The sequence below is a fragment of the Syngnathus typhle genome, linkage group LG13 (assembly GCF_033458585.1).
Source record: "Syngnathus typhle isolate RoL2023-S1 ecotype Sweden linkage group LG13, RoL_Styp_1.0, whole genome shotgun sequence".
Classification (NCBI taxonomy): domain Eukaryota; kingdom Metazoa; phylum Chordata; class Actinopteri; order Syngnathiformes; family Syngnathidae; genus Syngnathus; species Syngnathus typhle.
This window is the reverse complement of record NC_083750.1, coordinates 5658967-5674262: the sequence shown is the minus strand read 5'-3', so window position 1 is coordinate 5674262 and position 15296 is coordinate 5658967. Positions and strand designations below refer to the sequence as shown.

General features: G+C 43.0%; 1 protein-coding gene and 36 non-coding genes across 38 annotated transcripts; all 37 read right to left on the bottom strand.

Annotated features, from left to right (window-relative positions):
• Positions 1-341: 341 nt before the first annotated feature.
• On the bottom strand, positions 342-2906 carry fitm1l (fat storage inducing transmembrane protein 1, like). Of its 2 annotated transcripts, XM_061296105.1 has the most exons (4): positions 2765-2906; positions 2595-2650; positions 1733-1927; positions 342-1413 (listed from the first exon to the last, which is right to left on the bottom strand). In XM_061296105.1, exons 3-4 carry the CDS (start codon positions 1909-1911, stop codon positions 786-788), a joined length of 807 nt encoding a protein of 268 aa, XP_061152089.1. In that variant the 5' UTR covers positions 1912-1927; positions 2595-2650; positions 2765-2906; the 3' UTR covers positions 342-785. The 2 variants fall into 2 exon arrangements, with proteins under 2 accessions (XP_061152089.1, XP_061152090.1); XM_061296106.1 differs by lacking the exons at positions 2595-2650; positions 2765-2906 and adding an exon at positions 2044-2244.
• Positions 2907-6528: 3622 nt separating this feature from the next.
• On the bottom strand, positions 6529-6611 carry trnal-aag (transfer RNA leucine (anticodon AAG)). The gene has a single exon. It is a non-coding gene; the product is annotated as a tRNA-Leu (tRNA).
• A 128-nt stretch (positions 6612-6739) lies between these two features.
• On the bottom strand, positions 6740-6822 carry trnal-cag (transfer RNA leucine (anticodon CAG)). The gene has a single exon. It is a non-coding gene; the product is annotated as a tRNA-Leu (tRNA).
• Positions 6823-6951: 129 nt separating this feature from the next.
• On the bottom strand, positions 6952-7034 carry trnal-cag (transfer RNA leucine (anticodon CAG)). Its single transcript has one exon. It is a non-coding gene; the product is annotated as a tRNA-Leu (tRNA).
• Positions 7035-7276: 242 nt separating this feature from the next.
• trnal-cag (transfer RNA leucine (anticodon CAG)) lies at positions 7277-7359 on the bottom strand. Its single transcript has one exon. It is a non-coding gene; the product is annotated as a tRNA-Leu (tRNA).
• Positions 7360-7487: 128 nt separating this feature from the next.
• trnal-cag (transfer RNA leucine (anticodon CAG)) lies at positions 7488-7570 on the bottom strand. The gene has a single exon. It is a non-coding gene; the product is annotated as a tRNA-Leu (tRNA).
• Positions 7571-7698: 128 nt separating this feature from the next.
• Positions 7699-7781, bottom strand: trnal-aag (transfer RNA leucine (anticodon AAG)). The gene has a single exon. It is a non-coding gene; the product is annotated as a tRNA-Leu (tRNA).
• Positions 7782-8120: 339 nt separating this feature from the next.
• Positions 8121-8203, bottom strand: trnal-aag (transfer RNA leucine (anticodon AAG)). Its single transcript has one exon. It is a non-coding gene; the product is annotated as a tRNA-Leu (tRNA).
• A 128-nt stretch (positions 8204-8331) lies between these two features.
• trnal-cag (transfer RNA leucine (anticodon CAG)) lies at positions 8332-8414 on the bottom strand. Its single transcript has one exon. It is a non-coding gene; the product is annotated as a tRNA-Leu (tRNA).
• A 129-nt stretch (positions 8415-8543) lies between these two features.
• trnal-aag (transfer RNA leucine (anticodon AAG)) lies at positions 8544-8626 on the bottom strand. The gene has a single exon. It is a non-coding gene; the product is annotated as a tRNA-Leu (tRNA).
• A 129-nt stretch (positions 8627-8755) lies between these two features.
• Positions 8756-8838, bottom strand: trnal-cag (transfer RNA leucine (anticodon CAG)). Its single transcript has one exon. It is a non-coding gene; the product is annotated as a tRNA-Leu (tRNA).
• Positions 8839-8966: 128 nt separating this feature from the next.
• trnal-aag (transfer RNA leucine (anticodon AAG)) lies at positions 8967-9049 on the bottom strand. The gene has a single exon. It is a non-coding gene; the product is annotated as a tRNA-Leu (tRNA).
• A 128-nt stretch (positions 9050-9177) lies between these two features.
• On the bottom strand, positions 9178-9260 carry trnal-cag (transfer RNA leucine (anticodon CAG)). Its single transcript has one exon. It is a non-coding gene; the product is annotated as a tRNA-Leu (tRNA).
• A 129-nt stretch (positions 9261-9389) lies between these two features.
• trnal-cag (transfer RNA leucine (anticodon CAG)) lies at positions 9390-9472 on the bottom strand. Its single transcript has one exon. It is a non-coding gene; the product is annotated as a tRNA-Leu (tRNA).
• A 242-nt stretch (positions 9473-9714) lies between these two features.
• trnal-cag (transfer RNA leucine (anticodon CAG)) lies at positions 9715-9797 on the bottom strand. Its single transcript has one exon. It is a non-coding gene; the product is annotated as a tRNA-Leu (tRNA).
• A 108-nt stretch (positions 9798-9905) lies between these two features.
• Positions 9906-9988, bottom strand: trnal-cag (transfer RNA leucine (anticodon CAG)). Its single transcript has one exon. It is a non-coding gene; the product is annotated as a tRNA-Leu (tRNA).
• Positions 9989-10116: 128 nt separating this feature from the next.
• On the bottom strand, positions 10117-10199 carry trnal-cag (transfer RNA leucine (anticodon CAG)). Its single transcript has one exon. It is a non-coding gene; the product is annotated as a tRNA-Leu (tRNA).
• Positions 10200-10328: 129 nt separating this feature from the next.
• trnal-cag (transfer RNA leucine (anticodon CAG)) lies at positions 10329-10411 on the bottom strand. Its single transcript has one exon. It is a non-coding gene; the product is annotated as a tRNA-Leu (tRNA).
• A 242-nt stretch (positions 10412-10653) lies between these two features.
• Positions 10654-10736, bottom strand: trnal-cag (transfer RNA leucine (anticodon CAG)). The gene has a single exon. It is a non-coding gene; the product is annotated as a tRNA-Leu (tRNA).
• A 128-nt stretch (positions 10737-10864) lies between these two features.
• trnal-cag (transfer RNA leucine (anticodon CAG)) lies at positions 10865-10947 on the bottom strand. Its single transcript has one exon. It is a non-coding gene; the product is annotated as a tRNA-Leu (tRNA).
• Positions 10948-11075: 128 nt separating this feature from the next.
• trnal-aag (transfer RNA leucine (anticodon AAG)) lies at positions 11076-11158 on the bottom strand. The gene has a single exon. It is a non-coding gene; the product is annotated as a tRNA-Leu (tRNA).
• A 339-nt stretch (positions 11159-11497) lies between these two features.
• trnal-aag (transfer RNA leucine (anticodon AAG)) lies at positions 11498-11580 on the bottom strand. Its single transcript has one exon. It is a non-coding gene; the product is annotated as a tRNA-Leu (tRNA).
• A 128-nt stretch (positions 11581-11708) lies between these two features.
• Positions 11709-11791, bottom strand: trnal-cag (transfer RNA leucine (anticodon CAG)). Its single transcript has one exon. It is a non-coding gene; the product is annotated as a tRNA-Leu (tRNA).
• Positions 11792-12132: 341 nt separating this feature from the next.
• Positions 12133-12215, bottom strand: trnal-cag (transfer RNA leucine (anticodon CAG)). Its single transcript has one exon. It is a non-coding gene; the product is annotated as a tRNA-Leu (tRNA).
• Positions 12216-12343: 128 nt separating this feature from the next.
• On the bottom strand, positions 12344-12426 carry trnal-cag (transfer RNA leucine (anticodon CAG)). The gene has a single exon. It is a non-coding gene; the product is annotated as a tRNA-Leu (tRNA).
• Positions 12427-12554: 128 nt separating this feature from the next.
• Positions 12555-12637, bottom strand: trnal-cag (transfer RNA leucine (anticodon CAG)). The gene has a single exon. It is a non-coding gene; the product is annotated as a tRNA-Leu (tRNA).
• A 129-nt stretch (positions 12638-12766) lies between these two features.
• Positions 12767-12849, bottom strand: trnal-cag (transfer RNA leucine (anticodon CAG)). The gene has a single exon. It is a non-coding gene; the product is annotated as a tRNA-Leu (tRNA).
• A 242-nt stretch (positions 12850-13091) lies between these two features.
• On the bottom strand, positions 13092-13174 carry trnal-cag (transfer RNA leucine (anticodon CAG)). The gene has a single exon. It is a non-coding gene; the product is annotated as a tRNA-Leu (tRNA).
• Positions 13175-13395: 221 nt separating this feature from the next.
• Positions 13396-13478, bottom strand: trnal-cag (transfer RNA leucine (anticodon CAG)). The gene has a single exon. It is a non-coding gene; the product is annotated as a tRNA-Leu (tRNA).
• Positions 13479-13586: 108 nt separating this feature from the next.
• On the bottom strand, positions 13587-13669 carry trnal-cag (transfer RNA leucine (anticodon CAG)). Its single transcript has one exon. It is a non-coding gene; the product is annotated as a tRNA-Leu (tRNA).
• A 128-nt stretch (positions 13670-13797) lies between these two features.
• On the bottom strand, positions 13798-13880 carry trnal-aag (transfer RNA leucine (anticodon AAG)). The gene has a single exon. It is a non-coding gene; the product is annotated as a tRNA-Leu (tRNA).
• Positions 13881-14008: 128 nt separating this feature from the next.
• On the bottom strand, positions 14009-14091 carry trnal-uag (transfer RNA leucine (anticodon UAG)). The gene has a single exon. It is a non-coding gene; the product is annotated as a tRNA-Leu (tRNA).
• Positions 14092-14220: 129 nt separating this feature from the next.
• Positions 14221-14303, bottom strand: trnal-cag (transfer RNA leucine (anticodon CAG)). The gene has a single exon. It is a non-coding gene; the product is annotated as a tRNA-Leu (tRNA).
• A 242-nt stretch (positions 14304-14545) lies between these two features.
• Positions 14546-14628, bottom strand: trnal-cag (transfer RNA leucine (anticodon CAG)). Its single transcript has one exon. It is a non-coding gene; the product is annotated as a tRNA-Leu (tRNA).
• A 108-nt stretch (positions 14629-14736) lies between these two features.
• Positions 14737-14819, bottom strand: trnal-cag (transfer RNA leucine (anticodon CAG)). The gene has a single exon. It is a non-coding gene; the product is annotated as a tRNA-Leu (tRNA).
• A 128-nt stretch (positions 14820-14947) lies between these two features.
• Positions 14948-15030, bottom strand: trnal-aag (transfer RNA leucine (anticodon AAG)). Its single transcript has one exon. It is a non-coding gene; the product is annotated as a tRNA-Leu (tRNA).
• Positions 15031-15158: 128 nt separating this feature from the next.
• On the bottom strand, positions 15159-15241 carry trnal-cag (transfer RNA leucine (anticodon CAG)). The gene has a single exon. It is a non-coding gene; the product is annotated as a tRNA-Leu (tRNA).
• Between the last annotated feature and the right edge of the window lie 55 nt (positions 15242-15296).

Here is a 15296-nt window from a genome sequence, read left to right as displayed (position 1 = left end):
ATGGTAAAATGGATTGCAAGGTATGGATGTAAAATTAGACCCAAATATATTATTACCCTCCCAAATTAGCACTTAAACTCGGTTGCATGTAAATGACACAAAATGAGATGTATGAAAAGATGAGCAAATATTAGCGATTGTTTTTTCATTTTTATAAAAGCGAACAGAGTTAAACTAGTGTCACAAACATTGGTTTGGGACGAGTAAAAAAATTGATTGTGAACATTTAAATACATCTGGGATCTGAGGCACACAACACATTTTTTTTGTCTCAAATTGTAGTTTGATATGCTCTACAAAATGCTCGGTCGCAACAAGTCAGGACACATCAACTATTGATGCAAAGTGGACAAATCGGGATTTATTTCAAACATTTTACACATTCAACAACCCCTTTTCCTTGACATACTTTGCTTAGGTTTTATATTAATTCACACTTGACACTCTTACACCTGCACTACATGATATAAAAGGAAGGGGGACATTTAAAGTGCTGTTAAATTTTGCATCTCGTTTTGACATTGCACAACACCCTAATTATGGAAGTGGGCATTCTGTCCCTGTGACAAAATGGCCCCTCTCTCCGTTACTAGTGGATGCCGATTTTGAGTACGTGGGACGAGAGCTCAAACAATAATTGATGTACAGAGGAACTGGGTATTTGCCTATCTGTGTAATCATCACCAACCAAGTGACGTGTCAATAGACCTCCTAGAAATGATGACCTTAGGATGGAATCCTATCACCCAGGTTTACACTTGTGCAATTACTCAGATTGTTCCACTTCAGTCTTGGTTTTTCAGAAGTCCAAGTCCAGGTCTCCCAGGGCAATACCAGCAGGGAACCTGACGGTACCACCCTTGATACAATCCCCTCCAACTCAAACAACCGAGGGCCCCTCCTAATAGCTGAGTGGGGAACTGGGGGAAGTAGGCGAGGAGACAGAGGAGCAGGAAGAGCCAAAGGCTGAGCAGGAGAACACAGAACAGGAAGAGGATCCTAAGTGGGGCATCAGAAAATCCACCTCGGTTCAGGTAAGGTCCAAACACTGCTGTTTCTTCAGCAAGCAGCAGGCAACAGAGACACAGGAGGAAAACATCCTCTGAAACTTCATATCCTCTCCATAGCATTCCAGCTTTGAGGCATTCTGTCTTGCTTTCACCTTCTCGCAACACCAAGAGAGACTGACTGTCGTTCTCCGGGTTGCCCGGTAGAGTCTCATAGCAGCTACCTGTAGCATTTCCGAGAACGCCGAGAAGTTTGCAGAAGACGAACCACAGTCCACCGGCCGCTCCAAGTCGAGACAGATGACGGAGTGACAGTGAGAGGGAACGACGGGAGGAGAAGGACAGAAGGAAGACAAAAGAGCCGACGAAGATGCACGTCCATCCCCAACCAGATCGCAAAAACATCCTGGAAAAATGCAATCAATCAATCACCAACCAAGATTGTAATGAAATAGTCTCTATTGCGGACTAGTAGTTTGTATATCTTCCTCACAGTTCTAAGATTTGAGGTTCACATTCCAAAAACATGCATTTTAGGTTCTGAAGACTCTAAATGGTCAATAGATGTAAATGTTAATCTGCAGTAGATGATTGGTGATGATTGATAATCTCTAACAAGATTAAGAGCGAAAATAATACAAATGAACTTGTGTTGGTGTTAATACAAGTCACAGCATCCTTCTCACCCTAAGCATCACGCAAAAGAAGACAGGAAGCAAACTCACCTGTAAAGGAAGTGGCTTCTCTTGGCAAAGATGCTGTGCTGGGACACCCAGAAACTCAGCACTGGGCCAAACATCACCGTGGCAGACAACACAAGATGGAAGTGTCGACGGAACAAATTGTTTCCCAGCAAGTGGGCGACCAGGTCCGTCAGGAACACCAGAACTGTGTTCAGGATCATCTCTACCTACAAATAACTGAGACAGAAGGAATTGCCTTGAATAAAATTCTTCACAGTCCTGTTCAGCATGCACCAAGTCACGCGTGATTTGAATCCAAGCTATTCCATTGATGTAAGAAACAAAATACTAGCCTAGTAAAAATAGTTAAGATACAATCCTAATTGGCTGAAGACCCTTCAGATTCGAAGCTGCCGTGCAGTCGGTTGCCACTGTGCAGGAAGTTGAACGAGCCACCTGTTTGTGGCTCCAAATATGTACATGAAGTTAAATCCAGCCGGGAAATTCTTAAGTGCCGGTGAGAAGGTCTGACTCGCAGCAGTATAGAGTGTCTGAGAACAGTTTGAACTGCAGCAGTAACATGAGCTGCTGTCTGTTGACTTCATACAATAATTTCCCGTGAGTCAGTCGCTGCGTAACGGCTGTCGCAGATACTGCAAAGAACTCAAACTTCACAGTTTATAGTCAAAGATTCCCTACAATAATATGAATATAATAATTCAGAAGACGGGATGTCTTGAAAATCACAGAAAGGTCAAAATAACCTTATTGTAGGGTATATCTCATCTGACGTACAAGCATAAGAAGAAAGCACACATGAAGTTATGAAATAAACATGTCATACCAATGTTGTATTATTAAAATCAAGTGTGTGTGCATGCGTGCGTGTAATAATAGCACTAACCTTTGCACCGACAACCACGCTGAAGCTCGACAGCTGCAACAGTCCATCTGCTTCTCCTTGTTGGTGGGTGGGCAAAGTGAGACGAATATTATAACATATTTTAAGAAACTTTTTTTTTTGTTCTAGGACTTTAAGGGAATTAGCATTTAAATAGTATCTTTGATACTAACCTTTTTTTCAGTGATATCAACTGTTAGGCAATTGACTGTCCACATGGCCACTTAAATGACCCTCCAAGTATGATAACACAATGGCATATTTCATGATATCAGTAAGAGATTTGCATGCCGTAACAACAATGGAGTGAAAGTGGATGTGGATGGTGGGCGTGGATGATGATGAGTGGTACTTGGCACTGTTGCCTTTGAATGGGTCATCTCACACCATGTTTTTCCATGAGTGACCTCTTTTTGGAGTAGTCCAGCTTTCTCCCACAGACGCAAAATAAATGTTTATTGAAGTCTCCTATGTCAGACCTGTGATTGACAGTTGATGAGTGTACAAAAACCCAGCATGGATGGATGAAGATAAATTTAACTGGCACAGAGAGTACCATAAAAAAAGTCTGTTGTGGAATACAATAATACATTAATATACAGTATGTAATTAATAAAAGTTTTACATTTTACTTCTCATTGATTGTTCATTAACATGTTCTCTTTGTATTTACATAATCTTAAATTGAGAAAATTAAATAAATCTATCTATCTATCTATCTATCTATCTATCTATCTATCTATCTATCTATCTATCTATCTATCTATCTATCTATCTATCTATCTATCTATCTATCTATCTATCTATCTATCTATCTATCTATCTATCTATCTATCTATCTATCTATCTATCTATCTATCTATCTATCTATCTATCTATCTATCTATCTATCTATCTATCTATCTATCTATCTATCTATCTATCTATCTATCTATCTATCTATCTATCTATCTATCTATCTATCTATCTATCTATCTATCTATCTATCTATCTATCTATCTATCTATCTATCTATCTATCTATCTATCTATCTATCTATCTATCTATCTATCTATCTATCTATCTATCTATCTATCTATCTATCTATCTATCTATCTATCTATCTATCTATCTATCTATCTATCTATCTATCTATCTATCTATCTATCTATCTATCTATCTATCTATCTATCTATCTATCTATCTATCTATCTATCTATCTATCTATCTATCTATCTATCTATCTATCTATCTATCTATCTATCTATCTATCTATCTATCTATCTATCTATCTATCTATCTATCTATCTATCTATCTATCTATCTATCTATCTATCTATTACTTCTCTGGTTCTTCTATATCAAACAAATTTGTTTTAGGTTCATTTACCTGACATGTTTCGGCGGAATCTTCCGCCTTCATCAGAGACTCTGATGAAGGCGGAAGATTCCGCCGAAACATGTCAGGTAAATGAACCTAAAACAAATTTGTTTGATATAGAAGAACCAGAGAAGTAATTGAAAAAGAAAAAACAAGATGAACCTAGTACAACTATCTATCTATCTATCTATCTATCTATCTATCTATCTATCTATCTATCTATCTATCTATCTATCTATCTATCTATCTATCTATCTATCTATCTATCTATCTATCTATCTATCTATCTATCTATCTATCTATCTATCTATCTATCTATCTATCTATCTATCTATCTATCTATCTATCTATCTATCTATCTATCTATCTATCTATCTATCTATCTATCTATCTATCTATCTATCTATCTATCTATCTATCTATCTATCTATCTATCTATCTATCTATCTATCTATCTATCTATCTATCTATCTATCTATCTATCTATCTATCTATCTATCTATCTATCTATCTATCTATCTATCTATCTATCTATCTATCTATCTATCTATCTATCTATCTATCTATCTATCTATCTATCTATCTATCTATCTATCTATTCGTTGGCGCCGCGGTAGTGGCGACACGTTTGCAGCAGCTCCGTCTTGGGGTGGTCTGCTGGAGCAGCGGCATCACTGCAGCGGAGAGGAAGAGGCTGGACAAGGTGGTGAAGAAAGCCGGCGCTGTCCTGGGCTGCAGTCTGGACCGGGTGGAGGTGGTGGGGGAGAGGAGGATGGTGGCTAAGCTGTCCTCCATCATGGACAATGTCTTCCACCCCCTTCATGAGACTGTCAGAGCCCTGGAGAGCTCCATCAGCGACCGGCTTCGTCACCCACGATGCACCACCGAGAGGCATCGCAGGTCCTTCCTCCCTGCTGCCATCAGACTGTACAACCAGGCCGACCATCGTAGCTAACGGACAAAATAACATGCAATAACGTGCAATAACCATATGTGCCATCACACTATGTGCAATATCTGTCTACCTCACACTCTTTTACCTGCTTTCTTTGCACTTTTTTTGCACTATTTTTTATCTAATATTTTTTTTTATCTCCACTGTATATTGTGTATTGTGTATTTTGTATACATTGTCCATATTTTTTTAATTATATATACCTTCTACTTCTTAAAATTTTTTACCCCCTTCCCCACATGCGTGTGTGTGTGTATATGTTACGTGTACTGCTGCCAACATAGGAGTTTCCCCATTGAGGGAATAATAAAGGATTATCTTATCTTATCTTATCTTATCTTATCTTATCTTATCTATCTATCTATCTATCTAGACTATGCAAAATACATATATATATATATATATATATATATATATATATATATATATATATATATATATATATATATATATATATATATATATATATAAACTGTGCAAAAATATAATGCTGCTACTTGACAATTTTCCTAGCAATGACATAGTAAACCTGTACAACATGTAAACAACTGTCCCATATTCCCATTGAAACAAAAAGACAGCTATCAAAACTTATTTGAAACATTTGTTTCAATGAAGGTCAAGATTGAAACAGAGGCTAATCTTCCATATTTGGGTTCACATTATTATATCTTTTCCAGAGTAGTGCCACACCATGCAGTCATGACGCTCATTGCACGCCACCCGCGCACCACTGTGTATACAAGATGTCAGCTGTTGTTTTGCACTGCCCATGACTGTCTCTTCATGGTTTGGCTCAATTACTCGAGGAAATACTTTATATCTGCCCCGCTGCTATCAGGTGTAAATGCCATTGATAAGTGAATTCTCCCCAGTATACACAACGAGTGTCTGTACTGTGTCTATGTTGTGGAACCGTGGTCAGGAATGATATCAAAGGTTTAAAAATATCAGTCACATGTGCAAATGCTCAAAACATAAACAGCTGTTTTGTTTTGAGTGAGTCCTCAATGTCAAGGTCAGAGAAGACCTGTGCATAAAGGATCATCAAAGTTTGGACAATTGTTTTCTGGGTGTTTGTTGTTTGCCCCTTTCATCCACTCACAGATAGAAAACAATAGGAATTGAAATGACCTGTTCTCGAGCCAAATTGTCTTGTCACCGTGGGATAGTGGAAACGTTATTTTGATTTCTTTGTGTGTCTTGGCATGTGAAGAAATTGACAATAAAGCAGACTTGGACTTTGACTTTGATAAGTAACAATTTAACATTCTTAAGTGTCATACAAGTGTAAAACTGTATGTCAAAACTGAGGGAGAATAAATTGTGTACTCACTTATGACTCATGCACATGTGTATAGATATTTTATGTTAACTTGTGACATTTGACTATAATTCTAACTAAAGCACACTTTGGTTGTATAGTATGGACATCATCACATATTTCCTTTGTTTTCATTTCTACAATGGCATAACATAAAAGTAAAAGAAAATGATAAAAACACTAGTATTTAGACATCGTGCAAAAGTCTCACTGAATATGGTTTAACTTCAAAGACCTTATAAAGCAAAATTCTTCCCAAAACCCATATATTCTCATTGATTCTTCAGTAAGATAACATTGTCAGAAGTGGGATTCGAACCCACGCCTCCAGTGGAGACTGCGACCTTAACGCAGCGCCTTAGACCGCTCGGCCATCCTGACACATGAGCACATAATAGGGGTGTAACGATCAATCGATACACATCGATTAATGCTCCGATTAGTTGTCATCGACGCTAGACGTAAACATCAATCCACAGATTCTCATTGATTCTTCAGTAAAATAACTTTGTCAGAAGTGGGATTCGAACCCACGCCTCCAGTAGAGACTGCGACCTGAACGCAGCGCCTTGGACCGCTCGGCCATCCTGACACATGAGCACATAATAGGGGTGTAACGATCAATCGATACACATCGATTAATGCTCCGATTAGTTGTCATCGACGCTAAACGTAAACATCGATCCACAGATTCTCATTGATTCTTCAGTAAAATAACTTTTGTCAGAAGTGGGACTCTAACCCACGCCTCCAGTGGAGACTGCGACCTGAACGCAGCGCCTTGGACCGCTCGGCCATCCTGACACATGAGCACATAATAGGGGTGTAACGATCAATCGATACACATCGATTAATGCTCCGATTAGTTGTCATCGACGCTAAACGTAAACATCGATCCACAGATTCACTAAAATAACTTTGTCAGCGCCTTGGACCGCTCGGCCATCCTGACACAAGAGGATACACGTTAGTTACTAAATTTATCAGGTGTGTGATTCTCAACTATCAAACTCAGGATTCTCATTGATTCTTCAGTAAGATTACCTTGTCAGAAGTGGGATTCGAACCCACGCCTCCAGTGGAGACTGCGACCTGAACGCAGCGCCTTGGACCGCTCGGCCATCCTGACACGTGAGCACATAATAGGGGTGTAACGATCAATCGATACACATCGATTAATGCTCCGATTAGTTGTCATCGACGCTAAACGTAAACATCGATCCACAGATTCTCATTGATTCTTCAGTAAGATAACCTTATCAGAAGTGGGATTCGAACCCACGCCTCCAGTGGAGACTGCCACCTGAACGCAGCGCCTTGGACCGCTCGGCCATCCTGACACGTGAGCACATAATAGGGGTGTAACGATCAATCGATACACATCGATTAATGCTCCGATTAGTTGTCATCGACGCTAAACGTAAACATCGATCCACAGGTTCTCATTGATTCTTCAGTAAGATAACCTTGTCAGAAGTGGGATTCGAACCCACGCCTCCAGTGGAGACTGCGACCTTAACGCAGCGCCTTGGACCGCTCGGCCATCCTGACACGTGAGCTCATAATAGGGGTGTAACAATCAATCGATACACATCGATTAATGCTCCGATTAGTTGTCATCGACGCTAAACGTAAACATCGATCCACAGATTCTCATTGATTCTTCAGTAAAATAACTTTGTCAGAAGTGGGATTCGAACCCACGCCTCCAGTGGAGACAGCGACCTTAACGCAGCGCCTTGGACTGCTCGGCCATCCTGACACGTGAGCACATAATAGGGGTGTAACGATCAATCGATACACATCGATTAATGCTCCGATTAGTTGTCATCGACGCTAAACGCAAACATTGAGCCACAGATTCTCATTGATTCTTCAGTAAGATAACCTTGTCAGAAGTGGGATTCGAACCCATGCCTCCAGTGGAGACTGCGACCTTAACGCAGCGCCTTAGACCGCTCGGCCATCCTGACACATGAGCACATAATAGGGGTGTAACGATCAATCGATACACATCGATTAATGCTCCGATTAGTTGTCATCGACGCTAAACGTAAACATCGATCCACAGATTCTCATTGATTCTTCAGTAAAATAACTTTGTCAGAAGTGGGATTCGAACCCACGCCTCCAGTAGAGACTGCGACCTGAACGCAGCGCCTTGGACCGCTCGGCCATCCTGACACATGAGCACATAATAGGGGTGTAACGATCAATCGAAACACATCGATTAATGCTCAGATTAGTTGTCATCGACGCTAAACGTAAACATCGATCCACAGATTCTCATTGATTCTTCAGTAAAATAACTTTTGTCAGAAGTGGGACTCTAACCCACGCCTCCAGTGGAGACTGCGACCTTAACGCAGGGCCTTGGACCGCTCGGCCATCCTGACACATGAGCACATAATAGGGGTGTAACGATCAATCGAAACACATCGATTAATGCTCCGATTAGTTGTCATCGACGCTAAACGTAAACATCGATCCACAGATTCTCATTGATTCTTCAGTAAAATAACTTTTGTCAGAAGTGGGACTCTAACCCACGCCTCCAGTGGAGACTGCGACCTGAACGCAGGGCCTTGGACCGCTCGGCCATCCTGACACATGAGCACATAATAGGGGTGTAACGATCAATCGATACACATCGATTAATGCTCCGATTAGTTGTCATCGACGCTAAACGTAAACATCGATCCACAGATTCTCATTGATTCTTCAGTAAAATAACTTTGTCAGAAGTGGGATTCGAACCCACGCCTCCAGTGGAGACTGCGACCTTAACGCAGCGCCTTAGACCGCTCGGCCATCCTGACACATGAGCACATAATAGGGGTGTAACGATCAATCGATACACATCGATTAATGCTCCGATTAGTTGTCATCGACGCTAAACGTAAACATCGATCCACAGATTCTCATTGATTCTTCAGTAAAATAACTTTGTCAGAAGTGGGATTCGAACCCACGCCTCCAGTAGAGACTGCGACCTGAACGCAGCGCCTTGGACCGCTCGGCCATCCTGACACATGAGCACATAATAGGGGTGTAACGATCAATCGATACACATCGATTAATGCTCCGATTAGTTGTCATCGACGCTAAACGTAAACATCGATCCACAGATTCTCATTGATTCTTCAGTAAAATAACTTTTGTCAGAAGTGGGACTCTAACCCACGCCTCCAGTGGAGACTGCGACCTGAACGCAGCGCCTTGGACCGCTCGGCCATCCTGACACATGAGCACATAATAGGGGTGTAACAATCAATTGATACACATCGATTAATGCTCCGATTAGTTGTCATCGACGCTAAACGTAAACATCGATCCACAGATTCAGTAAAATAACTTTGTCAGCGCCTTGGACCGCTCGGCCATCCTGACACAAGAGGATACACGTTAGTTACTAAATTTATCAGGTGTGTGATTCTCAACTATCAAACTCAGGATTCTCATTGATTCTTCAGTAAGATAACCTTGTCAGAAGTGGGATTCGAACCCACGCCTCCAGTGGAGACTGCGACCTGAACGCAGCGCCTTGGACCGCTCGGCCATCCTGACACGTGAGCATATTGATACACATCGATTAATGCTCCGATTAGTTGTCATCGACGCTAAACGTAAACATCGATCCACAGATTCTCATTGATTCTTCAGTAAAATAACTTTTGTCAGAAGTGGGATTCGAACCCACGCCTCCAGTGGAGACTGCGACCTGAACGCAGCGCTTTGGACCGCTCGGCCATCCTGACACATGAGCACATAATAGGGGTGTAACGATCAATCGATACACATCGATTAATGCTCCGATTAGTTGTCATCGACGCTAAACGTAAACATCGATCCACAGATTCTCATTGATTCTTCAGTAAAATAACTTTGTCAGAAGTGGGATTCGAACCCACGCCTCCAGTAGAGACTGCGACCTGAACGCAGCGCCTTGGACCGCTCGGCCATCCTGACACATGAGCACATAATAGGGGTGTAACGATCAATCGATACACATCGATTAATGCTCCGATTAGTTGTCATCGACGCTAAACGTAAACATCGATCCACAGATTCTCATTGATTCTTCAGTAAAATAACTTTTGTCAGAAGTGGGACTCTAACCCACGCCTCCAGTGGAGACTGCGACCTGAACGCAGCGCCTTGGACCGCTCGGCCATCCTGACACATGAGCACATAATAGGGGTGTAACGATCAATCGATACACATCGATTAATGCTCCGATTAGTTGTCATCGACGCTAAACGTAAACATCGATCCACAGATTCACTAAAATAACTTTGTCAGCGCCTTGGACCGCTCGGCCATCCTGACACAAGAGGATACACGTTAGTTACTAAATTTATCAGGTGTGTGATTCTCAACTATCAAACTCAGGATTCTCATTGATTCTTCAGTAAGATAACCTTGTCAGAAGTGGGATTCGAACCCACGCCTCCAGTGGAGACTGCGACCTGAACGCAGCGCCTTGGACCGCTCGGCCATCCTGACACGTGAGCACATAATAGGGGTGTAACGATCAATCGATACACATCGATTAATGCTCCGATTAGTTGTCATCGACGCTAAACGTAAACATCGATCCACAGATTCTCATTGATTCTTCAGTAAGATAACCTTATCAGAAGTGGGATTCGAACCCACGCCTCCAGTGGAGACTGCCACCTGAACGCAGCGCCTTGGACCGCTCGGCCATCCTGACACGTGAGCACATAATAGGGGTGTAACGATCAATCGATACACATCGATTAATGCTCCGATTAGTTGTCATCGACGCTAAACGTAAACATCGATCCACAGGTTCTCATTGATTCTTCAGTAAGATAACCTTGTCAGAAGTGGGATTCGAACCCACGCCTCCAGTGGAGACTGCGACCTTAACGCAGCGCCTTGGACCGCTCGGCCATCCTGACACGTGAGCTCATAATAGGGGTGTAACAATCAATCGATACACATCGATTAATGCTCCGATTAGTTGTCATCGACGCTAAACGTAAACATCGATCCACAGATTCTCATTGATTCTTCAGTAAAATAACTTTGTCAGAAGTGGGATTCGAACCCACGCCTCCAGTGGAGACAGCGACCTTAACGCAGCGCCTTGGACTGCTCGGCCATCCTGACACGTGAGCACATAATAGGGGTGTAACGATCAATCGATACACATCGATTAATGCTCCGATTAGTTGTCATCGACGCTAAACGCAAACATTGAGCCACAGATTCTCATTGATTCTTCAGTAAGATAACCTTGTCAGAAGTGGGATTCGAACCCATGCCTCCAGTGGAGACTGCGACCTTAACGCAGCGCCTTAGACCGCTCGGCCATCCTGACACATGAGCACATAATAGGGGTGTAACGATCAATCGATACACATCGATTAATGCTCCGATTAGTTGTCATCGACGCTAAACGTAAACATCGATCCACAGATTCTCATTGATTCTTCAGTAAAATAACTTTGTCAGAAGTGGGATTCGAACCCACGCCTCCAGTAGAGACTGCGACCTGAACGCAGCGCCTTGGACCGCTCGGCCATCCTGACACATGAGCACATAATAGGGGTGTAACGATCAATCGAAACACATCGATTAATGCTCCGATTAGTTGTCATCGACGCTAAACGTAAACATCGATCCACAGATTCTCATTGATTCTTCAGTAAAATAACTTTTGTCAGAAGTGGGACTCTAACCCACGCCTCCAGTGGAGACTGCGACCTTAACGCAGGGCCTTGGACCGCTCGGCCATCCTGACACATGAGCACATAATAGGGGTGTAACGATCAATCGAAACACATCGATTAATGCTCCGATTAGTTGTCATCGACGCTAAACGTAAACATCGATCCACAGATTCTCATTGATTCTTCAGTAAAATAACTTTTGTCAGAAGTGGGACTCTAACCCACGCCTCCAGTGGAGACTGCGACCTGAACGCAGGGCCTTGGACCGCTCGGCCATCCTGACACATGAGCACATAATAGGGGTGTAACGATCAATCGATACACATCGATTAATGCTCCGATTAGTTGTCATCGACGCTAAACGTAAACATCGATCCACAGATTCTCATTGATTCTTCAGTAAAATAACTTTGTCAGAAGTGGGATTCGAACCCACGCCTCCAGTGGAGACTGCGACCTGAACGCAGCGCCTTGGACCGCTCGGCCATCCTGACACATGAGCACATAATAGGGGTGTAACGATCAATCGATACACATCGATTAATGCTCCGATTAGTTGTCATCGACGCTAAACGTAAACATCGATCCACAGATTCTCATTGATTCTTCAGTAAAATAACTTTGTCAGAAGTGGGATTCGAACCCACGCCTCCAGTAGAGACTGCGACCTGAACGCAGCGCCTTGGACCGCTCGGCCATCCTGACACATGAGCACATAATAGGGGTGTAACGATCAATCGATACACATCGATTAATGCTCCGATTAGTTGTCATCGACGCTAAACGTAAACATCGATCCACAGATTCTCATTGATTCTTCAGTAAAATAACTTTTGTCAGAAGTGGGACTCTAACCCACGCCTCCAGTGGAGACTGCGACCTGAACGCAGCGCCTTGGACCGCTCGGCCATCCTGACACATGAGCACATAATAGGGGTGTAACAATCAATTGATACACATCGATTAATGCTCCGATTAGTTGTCATCGACGCTAAACGTAAACATCGATCCACAGATTCAGTAAAATAACTTTGTCAGCGCCTTGGACCGCTCGGCCATCCTGACACAAGAGGATACACGTTAGTTACTAAATTTATCAGGTGTGTGATTCTCAACTATCAAACTCAGGATTCTCATTGATTCTTCAGTAAGATAACCTTGTCAGAAGTGGGATTCGAACCCACGCCTCCAGTGGAGACTGCGACCTGAACGCAGCGCCTTGGACCGCTCGGCCATCCTGACACGTGAGCATATTGATACACATCGATTAATGCTCCGATTAGTTGTCATCGACGCTAAACGTAAACATCGATCCACAGATTCAGTAAAATAACTTTGTCAGCGCCTTGGACCGCTCGGCCATCCTGACACAAGAGGATACACGTTAGTTACTAAATTTATCAGGTGTGTGATTCTCAACTATCAAACTCAGGATTCTCATTGATTCTTCAGTAAGATAACCTTGTCAGAAGTGGGATTCGAACCCACGCCTCCAGTGGAGACTGCGACCTGAACGCAGCGCCTTGGACCGCTCGGCCATCCTGACACGTGAGCATATTGATACACATCGATTAATGCTCCGATTAGTTGTCATCGACGCTACACGTAAACATCGATCCACAGATTCTCATTGATTCTTCAGTAAAATAACTTTTGTCAGAAGTGGGATTCGAACCCACGCCTCCAGTGGAGACTGCGACCTGAACGCAGCGCTTTGGACCGCTCGGCCATCCTGACACATGAGCACATAATAGGGGTGTAACGATCAATCGATACACATCGATTAATGCTCCGATTAGTTGTCATCGACGCTAAACGTAAACATCGATCCACAGATTCTCATTGATTCTTCAGTAAAATAACTTTGTCAGAAGTGGGATTCGAACCCACGCCTCCAGTGGAGACTGCGACCTTAACGCAGCGCCTTAGACCGCTCGGCCATCCTGACACATGAACACATAATAGGGGTGTAACGATCAATCGATACACATCGATTAATGCTCCGATTAGTTGTCATCGACGCTAAACGTAAACATCGATCCACAGATTCTCATTGATTCTTCAGTAAAATAACTTTGTCAGAAGTGGGATTCGAACCCACGCCTCCAGTAGAGACTGCGACCTAAACGCAGCGCCTTGGACCGCTCGGCCATCCTGACACATGAGCACATAATAGGGGTGTAACGATCAATCGATACACATCGATTAATGCTCCGATTCGTTGTCATCGACGCTAAACGTAAACATCGATCCACAGATTCTCATTGATTCTTCAGTAAAATAACTTTTGTCAGAAGTGGGACTCTAACCCACGCCTCCAGTGGAGGCTGCGACCTGAACGCAGCGCCTTGGACCGCTCGGCCATCCTGACACATGAGCACATAATAGGGGTGTAACAATCAATTGATACACATCGATTAATGCTCCGATTAGTTGTCATCGACGCTAAACGTAAACATCGATCCACAGATTCAGTAAAATAACTTTGTCAGCGCCTTGGACCGCTCGGCCATCCTGACACAAGAGGATACACGTTAGTTACTAAATTTATCAGGTGTGTGATTCTCAACTATCAAACTCAGGATTCTCATTGATTCTTCAGTAAGATAACCTTGTCAGAAGTGGGATTCGAACCCACGCCTCCAGTGGAGACTGCGACCTGAACGCAGCGCCTTGGACCGCTCGGCCATCCTGACACGTGAGCATATTGATACACATCGATTAATGCTCCGATTAGTTGTCATCGACGCTAAACGTAAACATCGATCCACAGATTCTCATTGATTCTTCAGTAAAATAACTTTTGTCAGAAGTGGGATTCGAACCCACGCCTCCAGTGGAGACTGCGACCTGAACGCAGCGCTTTGGACCGCTCGGCCATCCTGACACATGAGCACATAACAGGGGTGTAACGATCAATCGATACACATCGATTAATGCTCCGATTAGTTGTCATCGACGCTAAACGTAAACATCGATCCACAGATTCTCATTGATTCTTCAGTAAAATAACTTTGTCAGAAGTGGGATTCGAACCCACGCCTCCAGTGGAGACTGCGACCTTAACGCAGCGCCTTAGACCGCTCGGCCATCCTGACACATGAACACATAATAGGGGTGTAACGATCAATCGATACACATCGATTAATGCTCCGATTAGTTGTCATCGACGCTAAACGTAAACATCGATCCACAGATTCTCATTGATTCTTCAGTAAAATAACTTTGTCAGAAGTGGGATTCGAACCCACGCCTCCAGTAGAGACTGCGACCTGAACGCAGCGCCTTGGACCGCTCGGCCATCCTGACACATGAGCACATAATAGGGGTGTAACGATCAATCGATACACATCGATTAATGCTC